The sequence below is a fragment of the Pithys albifrons genome, chromosome 3, assembly GCF_047495875.1.
Source record: "Pithys albifrons albifrons isolate INPA30051 chromosome 3, PitAlb_v1, whole genome shotgun sequence".
Taxonomy (NCBI): Eukaryota; Metazoa; Chordata; class Aves; order Passeriformes; family Thamnophilidae; genus Pithys; species Pithys albifrons.
In genome coordinates, this window is record NC_092460.1 from 13,993,905 (window position 1) to 14,007,121 (window position 13,217).

The 13,217-nt window shown below is 50.5% G+C and overlaps 1 protein-coding gene across 1 annotated transcript; it reads left to right on the forward strand.

The window, feature by feature from the left end:
- The first annotated feature begins 6,736 nt into the window (after positions 1–6,736).
- Positions 6,737–9,932, forward strand: RPL29 (ribosomal protein L29). Its single transcript, XM_071549714.1, has 4 exons — positions 6,737–6,819; positions 7,001–7,045; positions 8,515–8,579; positions 9,727–9,932. Exons 2-4 carry the CDS (start codon positions 7,009–7,011, stop codon positions 9,850–9,852), a joined length of 228 nt encoding a protein of 75 aa, XP_071405815.1. The 5' UTR covers positions 6,737–6,819; positions 7,001–7,008; the 3' UTR covers positions 9,853–9,932.
- The last annotated feature ends 3,285 nt before the right edge of the window (positions 9,933–13,217 follow it).

Consider the following 13,217-nt stretch of genomic DNA (forward strand, 5'->3'; position numbering starts at 1 on the left):
CGCCCCAGCCTTCAGAAGCAGCAGGCGAGCTTCCTTTTCCATTACTGGGGCAAAAAGTGTTCTGGAAAATCCCATTAAAGCAATAAGCGTGGGCTGAGCGCACATGGCTGCTCCCTTCCTGGCGCTGTCCCCTCCTCGCAGCCCTGCGTGGAGCCACAGTGGCTCAGAGGGCTTGCAGCTGCCCAGGAGCCATGTCCGTGCTCTGCCTGCTCATCTGCTGCCAGCCTGGTCGTCATCCAGCTGTTTTCCATTCCAACCACGGCAGCACCTCCACCTCTGCAGACCATCATTTCTCACCTTGGGGGCTCCCTAGGCTCGGTTTTGTGATTGCAGATGTTGTTTGATGATTTGGGACATCCAGCAAGGTGGACCAGTCTGACTGACAGAGATGGGGAATGAGTTTTAAACCCCTAAGCTCCCCTCAAGTCATTCAAATGCTTTAAGGGAAATGGAACTACCATATATATCTTTATTTCCACATTTCCCAAGCCTGAAAAGCCCTCTTTGATGTCCAGAACATCTCGTGTGTTTCCGCTATAAGCAAGCTGGATGAACACTCACCAGGATGGAATTGATCTGCATCAAGGGCTGCTCCATCTCAGCCCAACTCCTGCTGCTCCTCCCAAACCCCACAGGTAACTGGAGAAGGTCTCCAGTGATGAACCCAGCCAGCAGCAACATCCAGGGTGTAGGCAATGGAAAATAAGATGTTACTAAGTTTGGCCAGGCTGAGCTGGCTCCTCACAGGTCCCAGCCTGTGAGTCACCGGTACGTGGGCCACCAGCACGGCCTCCCCTCTGAAGGAAGGAGTGGAGGTGGAAAAATAACAAGAGGAAACCAGTTGTTAGCAGTGCCAGCTCTGGGCAGAGTAGGAGGAGGTGGCAGGCCTGGAGAGAAAGGTCAGGGTTGTATTTGAGGCTGCTTCCTGATTTTTCCTCCTGCCTTCATGGTAGGAAGATACTTACAGGGGCCTGCTTGTGGTGGGTCTGGGCTGATCTGAAGGATGGGCTCTGTGGGATGAAAGCCTCCAAGGGCAGCCAGTAGCGATGGAGCATTTGCTTCTGGTCCCTCCTCACCCATCTCTTCCAGTTGCTCCTCTGATTTCTACTGAGCTAAGCTTAATTACCCTCTTGAAAGCAACTTTTGGCTCAGTGCAAACACTGTAAAAGAAGATGCGCTTTGCAGATGTACTTGGAACAGACACATCCATCTCCCCACTGTGGCTGAACACCAATGCAGAGTGTTTGTTGCCCAGTCCCTGCCCCGTCCTGGCACTGATGCCCATGTGCAGCTGAGCCAGAGACTCTCACTCGTGCTCTTTGTGCTGATCCTTGGTGACAGCAGTGACAGCGGGAGATCCAGACATGGACTATGAGCCAGTGACCCTGTTCCTTGTCCAAAGCCAATGCAATGAAAATATTGACGGGGAAAATAAAAGATTGCAGGTTTCCTGTCTCTTCTGGTGCCTCAGCTCTCCTGACTGGTGCTAACTGGGGTGTACCAGTGGAGGTCACAAGCCTCAGCTACTGTTCCCATGTCCCTGCCATCAGTCCAGGAGCACTTGCAGGGCACTGCCACACTGGCTCCTCATTCCACAGGGATACCTGTGGCTGTGGATCAGCAATTCTGCTTCCCTTTGCCTTGAAAGAACTCCTGCTCTCCTGAACCCTCCAGTCTAACAATTGTCACCAGTTGCCACTGTTTTTTCTCACCTCCTATTTCAAATGCACAGAGCCAGCTGTCTCCCTGGCATGTTCTATAAGTGAAATAGTATTTCTTCGTGTCTTCAAGGAAATTATAACAACTGCCAGGGCAAAAAAAAAGCACAACCAGGAAGGATGCCAGGTCAAAGGGGAAACTGCTGTGTGAAACTTGTTATTCCCTGGTGATGTCCCTTCTCTATGACTGGGAGTAGTTCTCCCACTCTGAGCCAGGAGGTGGATCTGTTATGCTCAGGCTCCCTCTAGTGTCTCCATGTCCTATTGTTCCTGTCTTCTCTGGAGGTGAATTGGCCATTTGTCCCTGGGGCCTGTCCATCACTCTCACTACCCTCCATCATTACAGCACAGCCAAGCCCTGTTTGCCCACAAGATGGGAACAGCCCAGAAAACTGCCCAAAAGTTGTCACAACCTGTCAATGCAGAAACCTCTTGGGGACCTGCCAGAGCGCTCAGTCCTGCCTCTGCTTGCTGGGGCAAAAGAGAGTGATGAATCATAGAATCATAGAATGGATTGGGTTGGAAAAGACCTCCGAGATCATCAAGTCCAACGCTTGGTCCAACTCCAGTCCCTTTACCAGATCATGGCACTCAGTGCCACGGCCAATCTCAGTTGAAAAACCTCCAGAGATGGGGAATCCACCCCCTCTCTGGGCAGCCCATTCCAATGCCTGAGCACTCTCTCTGCAAAGAAGTTTTTTCTGATCTCCAGCTTAAATCAGAATATATAGCATCAGAACACCTACCAAATTTTGCATCAGATGTAACAAACCCCAGTCCATATCCCTTTTGGAGTGGATTGCAGTGGTTTCCCAGAAATTGGTGATGTTTTCCTGTTTTATGTCTGTGGAGTGCTTGGCCTGAGCTCTGAGCTCTCCAAATCCCTGCCATTAAATGGGGACAGGTACAGTAATTCCTTACCCCAAGGAGCCAAGGTTAGGGGAGTCTGCTGAAATGTGGTGTCAGCAGGAAAACTGTGACAAACCCCACAGGGATCCCTCAGCATAAACGTGTGTGATGCAAGGACAGTGACTGAGATAACACACTCCTCAAAGGCACTGTGAGATTTTTATGTTAACTGATGATTTTTTCATAATTGTTTTGCTGCTGGAGTAATTACAATCCTATTTAATGAGCACAGCTCCTTTAATAGAAGACACTTGGGGTAACATGCACTAATTAAGTCTGTAATAACTAAAAGTATGATTAAAGGTTTTGAACTGGCCAACTATTCCCAGTAATATTGTAATTAGAGACATGGCAGCTCATCAGAGCCCAGGACAAATTCAGGGGGTCTTGATTACCCAGTGGTGCACACAGGTCTTGATCCTGCCTCGGATCATCCTTTTTACTTGATATTCTGTGTTGGTTTGTAGTGATTTATAAATCACCCTGAATATGATACACTCAGCATAAACCAAATGCTCTTCCAGAGTTTTATTTTAATAATTTGGATCACAGGCCTTGTATATCACCTGAGCATTAAGCAGAGCTTCTCTGATCCCTGCCTGTCTGACTGCTCGTCCCATGTGGTCCCAGCAGCATCTGGGAAAGACTGCCAGGGAGCTCCAACAGCAATCACAGAATCACAGAATCATGGAATCGATTGGGTTGAAAAAGACCTCCGAGATCATCAAGTCCAACCCTTGGTCCAACTCCAGTCCCTTTACCAGATCATGGCACTCAGTGCCACGGCCAATCTCACCTTAAAAACCTCCAGGGATGGGGAATCCACCCCCTCTCTGGGCAGCCCATTCCAATGCCTGAGCACTCTCTCTGCAAAGAATTTGTTTCTGCTCTCCAACTTCAATTTGCCCTGGCAGAGCTTGAGCCCGTGCCCCCTTGTCCTATTGCTGAGTGCCTGGGAGAAGAGACCAACCCCCACCCGGCCAGAACTTCCCTTCAGGGAGTTCTAGACAGTGCTGAGGTCACCTCTGAGCCTCCTCTTCTCCAGGCTAAACACCCCCAGCTCCCTCAGCCTCTCCCCACAGCACTTGTGCTCCAGTCCCTTCTCCAGCCTCGTTGCTCTTCTCTGGCCCCGCTCCAACCCCTCAATCTCTTTCCTGAACTGAGGGGCCCAGAACTGAACACAACACTCAAGGTGTGGCCTCACCAACACAGCAATAACTGCAGCAGGATACTGAAAGAATTTGGCAAAGATAGATGAAGCCATAAAATAAACCCTTTTGTTTCTTCCTATAAAGGAAGGCTCGGAAAGATCAAGAGTTTTCATAAGCTAATGGCAAACACAAGGGCACCTGGCAGCCTGTTTCTCTGTGTCTTCTCAATGCAATGGAGGCAAACATACCTTTGGGATTCACTTCTGTCTTCCACTGAACTCAGCTCTTTGCTTTATCAGGAAAGTCAGGATTTCTCTCCACTGTTGGCTGCAATTAGCTGGGCCACCATGATGTCCAAGTATTTTAAGACTGCAGCTCACTACAGTGGAAGGAATTTAAAAAAACAACAGTTTAGAAAGTCAGAAGTTTGTGTATCAAGGATTTTGAGCAGACTTTTGGATTCCAGCTGCAAAATGTCACTAAAAGAATATTGCTATTTTTCACCTATTTTTACAGTGTTTGCTAATAGCAGCTGTCCAGGATGGGGAAAAAATGTTAAGTCAAATACATTTTATGCAACTTGGGTCTTGCTGGAGACACTGAGCTAAAAGGGGAAATACTAAAATTAAATCGTATTAGCTTTTTTTCCTGTTTTACTTCAGTTGCATCAGCACTGACCATCTACCAAGGATAATCTATTTTTTTCTCTGTTTTTGTAATAGAAAGAGCTTGTTCACAGGTATCTGAACTTGAGGCAGAGTAGCAATTGATCTGCAAGGAATCACTGAATCACTGAAAAAAAACTGTCCAGTTCTCTCTCCCATGTACCTGTGCTGAGGCTTTTGGTCTCTGGGCTGTTTTTTCCAGTCTGGTTTTAGTCAATCGACTTGTGCCTCTCATTGGCCACACCTTGAGTGTTGTGTTCAATTCTGGGCCCCTCAGTTCAGGAAAGAGATTGAGGGGCTGGAGCGGGGCCAGAGAAGAGCAACGAGGCTGGAGAAGGGACTGGAGCACAAGTGCTGTGGGGAGAGGCTGAGGGAGCTTGGAGTGTTTAGCCTGGAGAAGAGGAGGCTCAGAGGTGACCTCAGCACTGTCTGGAACTGCCTGAAGGGAAGTTCTGGCCAGGTGGGGGTTGGTCTCTTCTCCCAGGCACTCAGCAATAGGACAAGGGGCCACAGGCTCAAGCTCTGCCAGGGGAAATTGAAGTTGGATATCAGAAAAAACTTCTTTGCAGAGAGAGTGCTCAGGCATTGGAATGGGCTGCCCAGAGAGGGGGTGGATTCCCCATCCCTGGAGGTTTTTAAGGTGAGATTGGCCGTGGCACTGAGTGCCATGATCTGGTAAAGGGCCTGGAGTTGGACCAAGGGTTGGACTTGATGATCTCGGAGGTCTTTTCCAACCCAATCCATTCTATGATGATTCTATGATGAAAATAAAGGCAATGCTATAAAAATATGGTGTGATTTTTGCATTCTTTCACAATGCATAAGAGCCTGGGCCTTTTCTGCTCATTTTTCAGAGGTTGCCATTGAAAGCACAGCAATCCTGGCCAGAGGTGCTGCAGCTGGTACACAGATACAACCCCATGGCCTTGGGTGAGCTTAGCCTGTGGTTCCTCTTTTTCCTTTCACACTTCTCTGTGGGAGATGCCTCGATCCATAACAACAAAGGCAGCCCCACAGCCAGTGCAGATACAGCGTATCCCGAATCTTCCTGCCTTTGGGGCACCAGGAGCTACCATGAGACTCAATTCCAACCCTTGGCTGTTGGCAGCCAGATCCACTTGGCTCCAGCTGGGCTGCCCATGCCAGGCTGTCTGGGCTTGCTGTCGTGCAAGGGGCATGGTCTCAGTGCTCTGGTTTAGTTGGCACCTCTGAAAAGCAGCTGCATTGTGGACAGACACAGCTTCCTTTCACAGAATCACATAATTGTCTGGGTTGGAAGAGACATCGGAGATCACGGAATCAAAGAATGAATTGGGTTGGAAAAGACCTCCGAGATCATCAAGTCCAACCCTTGGTCCAACTCCAGTCCCTTTACCAGATCATGGCACTCAGTGCCACGGCCAATCTCAGCTGAAAAACCTCCAGGGATGGGGAATCCACCCCCTCTCTGGGCAGCCCATTCCAATGCCTGAGCACTCTCTGGGAAGAATTTTTTTCTGATATCCATCCTTCATCTTTCCATATTTTTTTCTGATGTCCATCTTTCCTTAAACACCTGCAGGGACAGTGACAGCACCACCTCCATGGGCAGCCCATTCCAATGTCTAATCACCCTTTCTGTGAAGAGTTTCTTCCCCATGTCCACCCTAACCCTCCCCTGGCACAGCTTGGGACTGTCCCCTCTTGTCCTGTCCCTGTTCCCCGGGGTAGAGCTCGACCCCCTTGCCTCCCACTCCTGTCAGGGAGCTGTGGAGTGCCAAGGTGCCCCCTGAGCCTCCTCCTGCCCAGGCTGAGCCCCCCCAGCTCCCTCAGCCTCTCACAGCACTTGAGCCCCAGCCCCTTCTCCAGCCTCGCTGCCCTCCCTGGGCCGCTGCGGCCCCTCAGTGTGCCCCCCATGCACAGCCCTGGGGTGTCTGACAGCACACACAGCGCGGCTGGCGGCCTGGCCCCGCACAGGGAGGGCGATCAGCGGCGCTCAGTGCCCGTGCCGGGAGGGACAGCCCCTCCTGTGGCGCAGAGCCGAGAGCGGCAGGGCACGGACCGCGGCCATGGCGGGCACGTGTTGTGGGGGGACACCTTGGCGGGCGCACCGTGCTCTCAGCGAACAGTGTCTCCAGCGGTCCGCCACGCCGCTCGGTGCTGCGGGCCCTGCCAGTGCGTGAGCGGGGCCGGTGCGGGAGCGGGGCCAGCACGGAGCGGTGGTGCGGGGAGAAAGATGCGGGGAGGGAGAGAGGGGATCGGGGAGGCTGCCGGGCGGAACCACCGCCGACCGGAACCACCGCGGCGCGCAGGGTTCCGGCTCGGCGCCATTTCCCGGCAACCCCCGCGGTGCCCCGTCTCTTCCGGCCCGACGGCGGCGGCGGCGAAGCGTCTCCGGTGAGGGCGGGCGAGGGGCCGGGGCCCATCCGAGCCCATCCGGGCCCATCCGAGCCCCGGACCGGGCCGAGGGAGCCTGGCAGGGTGGCGGGGCCGGGCGATAAACGGGGCCGGGGCCGGACGGGGTCCGCGTTCTCCTCACGGGCCCGGCCCGGCTGAGCCGTGTGTGTTTCTCCCGCAGGTGCGACCATGGCCAAGTCCAAGAACCACACCACGCACAACCAGTGTGAGCAGGGCGCGGGGGCTGCGGGAGGGCCGCGGGGGACTTTGGGGTAGCACAGCCCGCCCGGGGGTGGCGGCGGCGGGCGGGGATAAAGGGTGTTTATTGAGAAGGGCTTGGTAAGAGTCTGTGTGGAATTAATATATAGCCAGGGAAAAGGCAAGTTTCGTGTTTGAAACGGCCTCTTCTCTCAGGCAGCAAGCGACAGGATGAGGGGACACGGTGTTAAGCTGTGCCAGGGGAGGTTTAGGTTGGGCATTAGGATGCACTCAGCAATAGGACAAGGGGGCACGGGCTCAAGCTCTGCCGGGGAAATTGAAGTTGGAGAGCAGAAACAAATTCTTTGCAGAGAGAGTGCTCAGGCATTGGAATGGGCTGCCCAGAGAGGGGGTGGATTCCCCATCCCTGGAGGTTTTTAAGGTGAGATTGGCCGTGGCACTGAGTGCCATGATCTGGTAAAGGGACTGGAGTTGGCCCAAGGGTTGGACTTGATGATCTCTGAGGTCTTTTCCAACCCAATCCATTTTATGATTAGGAGGAATTTCTTAAGGGGTGATCAGGCATTGGAATGGGCTGCCCAGGGAGGCACTGGAGTCACATCCCTGCTGGTGTTTGAGGAAAGACTGGATGTGGCACTTGGTGCCATGGTCTGGTTGTCAAGGTGGTGTTTGGTACTGAGTTGGACTCGATGATCCCAGAGGTGTTTTCCAATCTAATTGATTCTGGGATGATCATCACAGAGGAAATCTTTTCCAAAGACTTGCAGTGACAGGACAAGGGGAAATGGCTTCACACTGAGAGAGAGTAGCTTTAGTTTGGATATGGGGAAGGAATCCTTTCCTGGGAGGGTGGGCAGGCCCTGGCACAGGTGCCCAGAGAAGCTGTGGCTGCCCCATCCCTGGAGTGTCCAAGGCCAGGCTGGACAGGACTTTGGGGCACCCTGGGCTGTGCAAGGTGCCCCTGCACATGGCAGGGGCAATGAGATGATCTGTAAGGTCCCTTCCTGGTTCTGTGGTGCTCAGATGTTACTGGATGGTGCTCAGACTGTGATGCTGTGCCATCCAAAGATGGCCATGGTGATAAAATAGTTCTTGTTTGGGGTCTTCTCATCAGTGCTGCGGGTTAGCAAAGGCCACAGGGATGTCCTGCTTGGTCCTGCACAGGCAGTGACAGTGCCCTCTGACACTCACTGTGAGTGCTTCAATGACTCAGGGCTTCTTTGTGCTGGTGGTGCTGCCATTGGGGTGTCATTAGTTAATGAGGAGCCTGAAATCTTTGGGTTGGAAAACCCTGCAATGCTAAGAGCACCGTGTGGAGGGACGTGAATAGAGGCGTGTCCTTACAGCTTGAGTTTAGTTGGGATGGGAAGGGTTTGTTTTTGTGTTAATAGTCAGGAACAGTTAAAAGGAAGCTATTGCAGCTGCTTAATAATGGCGGAAATTGTCATTTAAATCATGTTCTTGTTTTCCACGTAGCCCGTAAGTGGCACAGAAATGGCATCAAGAAACCCAGATCCCATCGATACGAATCTCTCAAAGGGGTGAGTATTTCTGTTGCTGTCCCCAGGCTCTTGAACCACTGAGGCTTAACCATGGAAAAAATACAGTATTTGTATTGCTTGGTTTCAGTTACATCCTCTGCCTGCCTTTCATGCAGCTGTGATATTTGTAACCACATGACATCTGCCCTTGTGTGTCTATAAAACTGTATTGTAGTTCTTGGCCAGTTTCTGTCCTGCTCTGGTGGCCATCACTGCTGCTTCCAGAGAAACAAACACTTGTCAGCTCGATGGTTCCTCTGTCTTTTGAGTCCCACTGTGTTTCCTTCTCTTTACCCTTCAGTATTGTTCTAATCCAGAGAATTGTCACACACAAAACGAGAAGAATTGATATTTCTGGGCAAAACACATGAGAGTACGTTGCTTTTTTTGAAATTATCCAAGTGGTGTAACAGGATCTTTTTCCACACTTGAAAGTGAAAACAGGATTTGGGCAGGGTTGTGACTCTGCTTTGTAGATGTGATGATCAGGATTTTGGATGTGATGTAAAAGCTGTGAGGGTTAATTCTGCTCCCTCCAGGCAGTTCAGCAGTGCCCTCACACTCAGTGTGTGGCTTCAGGTGACAAAATACTGATCCTCAAGTGTGCCAGTTGAGATGCTGTTTGCAGAGAAACAGCAAATGTTTCTTGGTGCAGCAGCAGCAGCTGATAGTTCTGAGAACTGTCCCAGCCATGACAGGCTGTGTCAGCCAGCCAACAGCTGACAGAAACTAAGGTGCTGCTCTTCTCTGTGCTGCCTTATTTTTCCTTTAATGTAAAAAAGAAACACCTGAGGAGGCAGCATTGGTCTTTGCCCAAGGATTCCTTGTGTCTGTGCTCATCTGCCAGCGCTGGTTTGTGGTGCTCCAGATCAGAATGTGTCGTGCCATGGAAATGAAATTCGTCTTCTTTACAGCTTTACTTGTCCTTTCTGTAGGTTTATCACTGGGATATTGGATTTTGCTGTTTATGGCAATTGAGGAAAATAGCTATTAAAGGGTTTAGGTGGCTAAAACAATTTTGATGAAAAATCAAAGAAAGAAATCTGAATTAGGCACAGCCAGCATTTGGGAGCAGTTGAAACAAACTGGAGATAAATATGTTTTTACATCTTCTATAACATGGTTTATTTTTCCCTTATTTTGTCAGGTCGATCCCAAGTTTCTGAGGAACATGAGATTTGCAAAGAAACACAACAAGAAGGGGCTGAAGAAGATGCAGGCCAACAATGCCAAGCAGGCAGCTCAGCAGGCTGCTCAGCAGAAAAAGGACTAATGGCATTTCATAAAAAGAACCAGTTTTCCTACTGGTATGTGTGTTACAGCATTTTTTTTAAATAAATGTTTGTAACAAAGTCTTCATCTCTGAATTTGAGGAGAGCCCTCCAGAGAAGCCTGGTTTGAGTTGTATTTTAGGTGCCAGTTGTGCATCGAGCCTGTGAGTAGTGACCAGTGTGTGGTTTAGTTCCCTGACAGATCAAGCCAGATGGAACTCTGGAGAGGTTTTGTGTTAAAAACCTTCTCTTAACACCTGCAGAGTTTTTTCTGTTTATTGTCAGCCTCCACACAGGAAAGTAAAACAGCTGCTCTCTCCCCAGTGCTGTTCTGTAAATGTTGGTACAGATCATGAGCCTTTAGGAGTTGAAAGTCTCCTTTCAAGTTGTGAAATGGTTACTGAGTGATGCTCTGAAATTTGAACAAGAAACAGCTTGGTTCTTTCCATGCAGTTTGAAGCCAGTGTTGCCTGGATTCTTGGGGGACAGTATCAGTACAGGTAAGACTGTGATGTGTTGGCAGGTGAAATGAGAATCACATTCCGAAGCCCAGGAGGTGCTGCAGCCGGGTTTGTTCCTGCTGTGCTTCTGTACGCCAGGAGAGGGCTTTGCTCTGCAGGTCTGCCCTGCCAGCAAAGCTTGCTCAAGAGGTGTTTTTTTCTTACTGGAATGGGCCACCTGTTAAGATGCATCCCGCTGTTCCTAAAGCTGCTGTTCCAGCGCTTGTCCACACGGTGGGATAATTTCATGGAGCCACACGAGGGCTGGAAGTTTGCACGCAGCTTCTCATTGCAGGAGAGCAGCAAAACACCTGCTGGATAAAAAACATTGTTTTCAACTGAAACACCCAATCAATGCAGTTGATATTTTGAATAGAATTACAGAATCAGTTGGGTTGGAAGAGACCTTCGAGATCGTCAAGTCCAACTCTTAATCCAATCCCACTGTGATTACCAGATCATGGCACTCAGTGCCACATCCAGTCTCACTGTAAAAACCTCCTGGGATGGGGAATCCACCCCCTCTCTGGGCAGCCCATTCCAATGCCTGAGCACTCTCTCTGCAAAGAATTTCTTCCTGATATCCAACCTAAACCTACCCTGGCAGAGCTTAAGCCCAGGCCTTCTTGTCCTACTGTTGGTTGCCTGAGAGAAGAGACCAATCCCCACCTGGCTGCAACATCCTTTCAGACAGTTCTAGACAGTGCTGAGGTCAGCTCTGAGCCTCCTCTTCTCCAGGCTAAACACCCCCAGCTCCCTCAGCCTCTCCCCACAGCACTTGTGCTCCAGTCCCTTCTCCAGCCTCATTGCTCTTCTTTGGACCTGCTCCAGCACCTCAATAGGTTAGCCAATTACCAAAATTCAATGCTATTTTGAAGCAAGGTAAATATTTTCTTTTTTTTTCTGGCCTGAGTTCAAAAGTCTTTTCTCAGTTCCCACTTTTAATAGTTTTTGACTTGGGAAAATTAACACCCAGCCCTAAACCAGATTTACCAGATTTAAAACTCCCAAGCTGAGGGTTTTGTAGAGTCAGTGCTGCCTGCAGCCCTCAGCTGTCACTCCTGCAGTGTGCATGTCCTGGACTCCTGTGGAGGGGGTGTTTGTGGGAGCAGTGTGGGATGAGGAGGAGTGCAGTGCTGCAGGGAGAGCACAGCCACTGTACTAAAGTGACAAGAGGCTGTCCAGTCCCTGCTGCCCTCAGGTACACCAGGACAACTGTCAAGAAGTTCTTCATTGTTTAATCCTCCCTTTGGCAAGTGGTAGATCACCCAGAGACATGCAGAGCACTTAAATCCTGCCGGCTGTCGGGCTGTGTGCCTGGTGCCTGCCCTGCCTGAGCAAGTTGGTCTCCAAAGGCAGGATGGGGTGGCTGTGGTTGGGACTGTGTGCACATCTGGCAGGCTCAGCCCCGGGCCCAGAGCTGCCCAGCAGCCCCTGCCTGGGCTGGCAGAGGTGTCCCCTTGGGTTGTCACTGGTGTTGAAGAAGACAGAGTGGTCCAGCTGTGTGAGCAAAGGTCAGGCTGCTGCAAGTGTGTGTTGTTCTAACAGTGAAAGAAAAAGCCTCTGAACAGAGGACTCAGTGTTTGCTGTCAGTCACCTGCATGTCTGCAGAGCTACATGGTTTAAGTGGGGGTTGGTCTCTTCTCCCAGGCACTCAGCAATAGGACAAGGGGGCACGGGCTCAAGCTCTGCCAGGGGAAATTCAAGTTGGAGAGCAGAAAAAACTTCTTTGCAGAGAGAGTGCTCAGGCATTGGAATGGGCTGCCTAGAGAGGGTGTGGATTCCCCAGCCCTGGAGGTTTTTCAACTGAGATTGGCCGTGGCACTGAGTGCCATGATCTGGTAAAGGGACTGGAGCTGGACCAAGGGTTGGACTTGATGATCTCGGAGGTCTTTTCCAACCCAATCAATTCTATAGTTCCATGATTCTAAATTCTTCATTTTAAATCTCTAGCACTTAAGACTTTTCTACATAGTGTCTTCCCTGAGTGATGTGTTGTGGGAGTAGCTCACCCACAGGATGCAGTTTGAGGGAAGAGAGAGAGAGGCAAGGGTCAGGCTGAGAAAAGGATGTTGGCACGTTAATGAGAAGCAGTGGACAAGATTTGGGCTTCTTGTGGCTGCAGGCAGCACCCCCAGGCCTGCCTTGAGAAGCAGCCTTTTCATCTCGCTGCCCTTCATGCTGCCCTTCAGTGGGACAGCTTCCCAAATATGGGCTTGCTGACTTTCTGACCAAAATAGCGGCTGCGTGACAAAATGCAGCACGGAGGAACGTAACCTTAATCCAGGCATCATTGTGTTGCAGGAGACAGGAATTTTGTCAACTTCCACAGCAGGTCGGTGTCAGATTTGTTGTTGTCTGCTCCCTGCACACATGGTGGTCCCACAGGACCCTGCCTGGACATCAGCACACCCCATACTGCATTTTCTAACTCTGTGACAGCTCAGTTCATGGCTTCTCCCCTTGTTATACAGGTTGCCCCAGTCCAGCTGGGAAAGCTGTGAAGAGAAGTCTGTGCTGACATTGCCTTGTGATGAGTGTTCCTCCTCTTTCTCTTGCATTGCGAAATCATTTAAGTTCTGCTGGTGAAGTGAGGCTGGAGATCCCTTTTGGGAGCATTACATATACAGAGCCCAGGAGGGGAAACTGGCAGCTGTGTCCCATTTGAAACTATTCCCATTATGCAGAGCTCTGTCATCTTTGACATTTAAAATCTTCAAAAGTTTCATGATGAAGTGCTTGGTATCCAGCAGGAGGCCAAAGAGCTTGAGAGCATCTCAATGCTTAATGACTGCTGTGCATCAGGTTATACACCTCATGCTTGCTGTTGCTGTACATCATGCTTACTGCAGATCATTTCTCCTCTT

Excerpts from the sequence above, each read along its gene's own strand:
- RPL29 (XM_071549714.1), top strand. The coding sequence starts at position 7,009 with ATGGCCAAGTCCAAGAACCACACCACGCACAACCAGT. Across the intron at positions 7,046-8,514 it reads CCACACCACGCACAACCAGT|CCCGTAAGTGGCACAGAAAT; the intron begins GTGAGCAGGGCG and ends TTTTCCACGTAG. Across the intron at positions 8,580-9,726 it reads GATACGAATCTCTCAAAGGG|GTCGATCCCAAGTTTCTGAG; the intron begins GTGAGTATTTCT and ends TTATTTTGTCAG.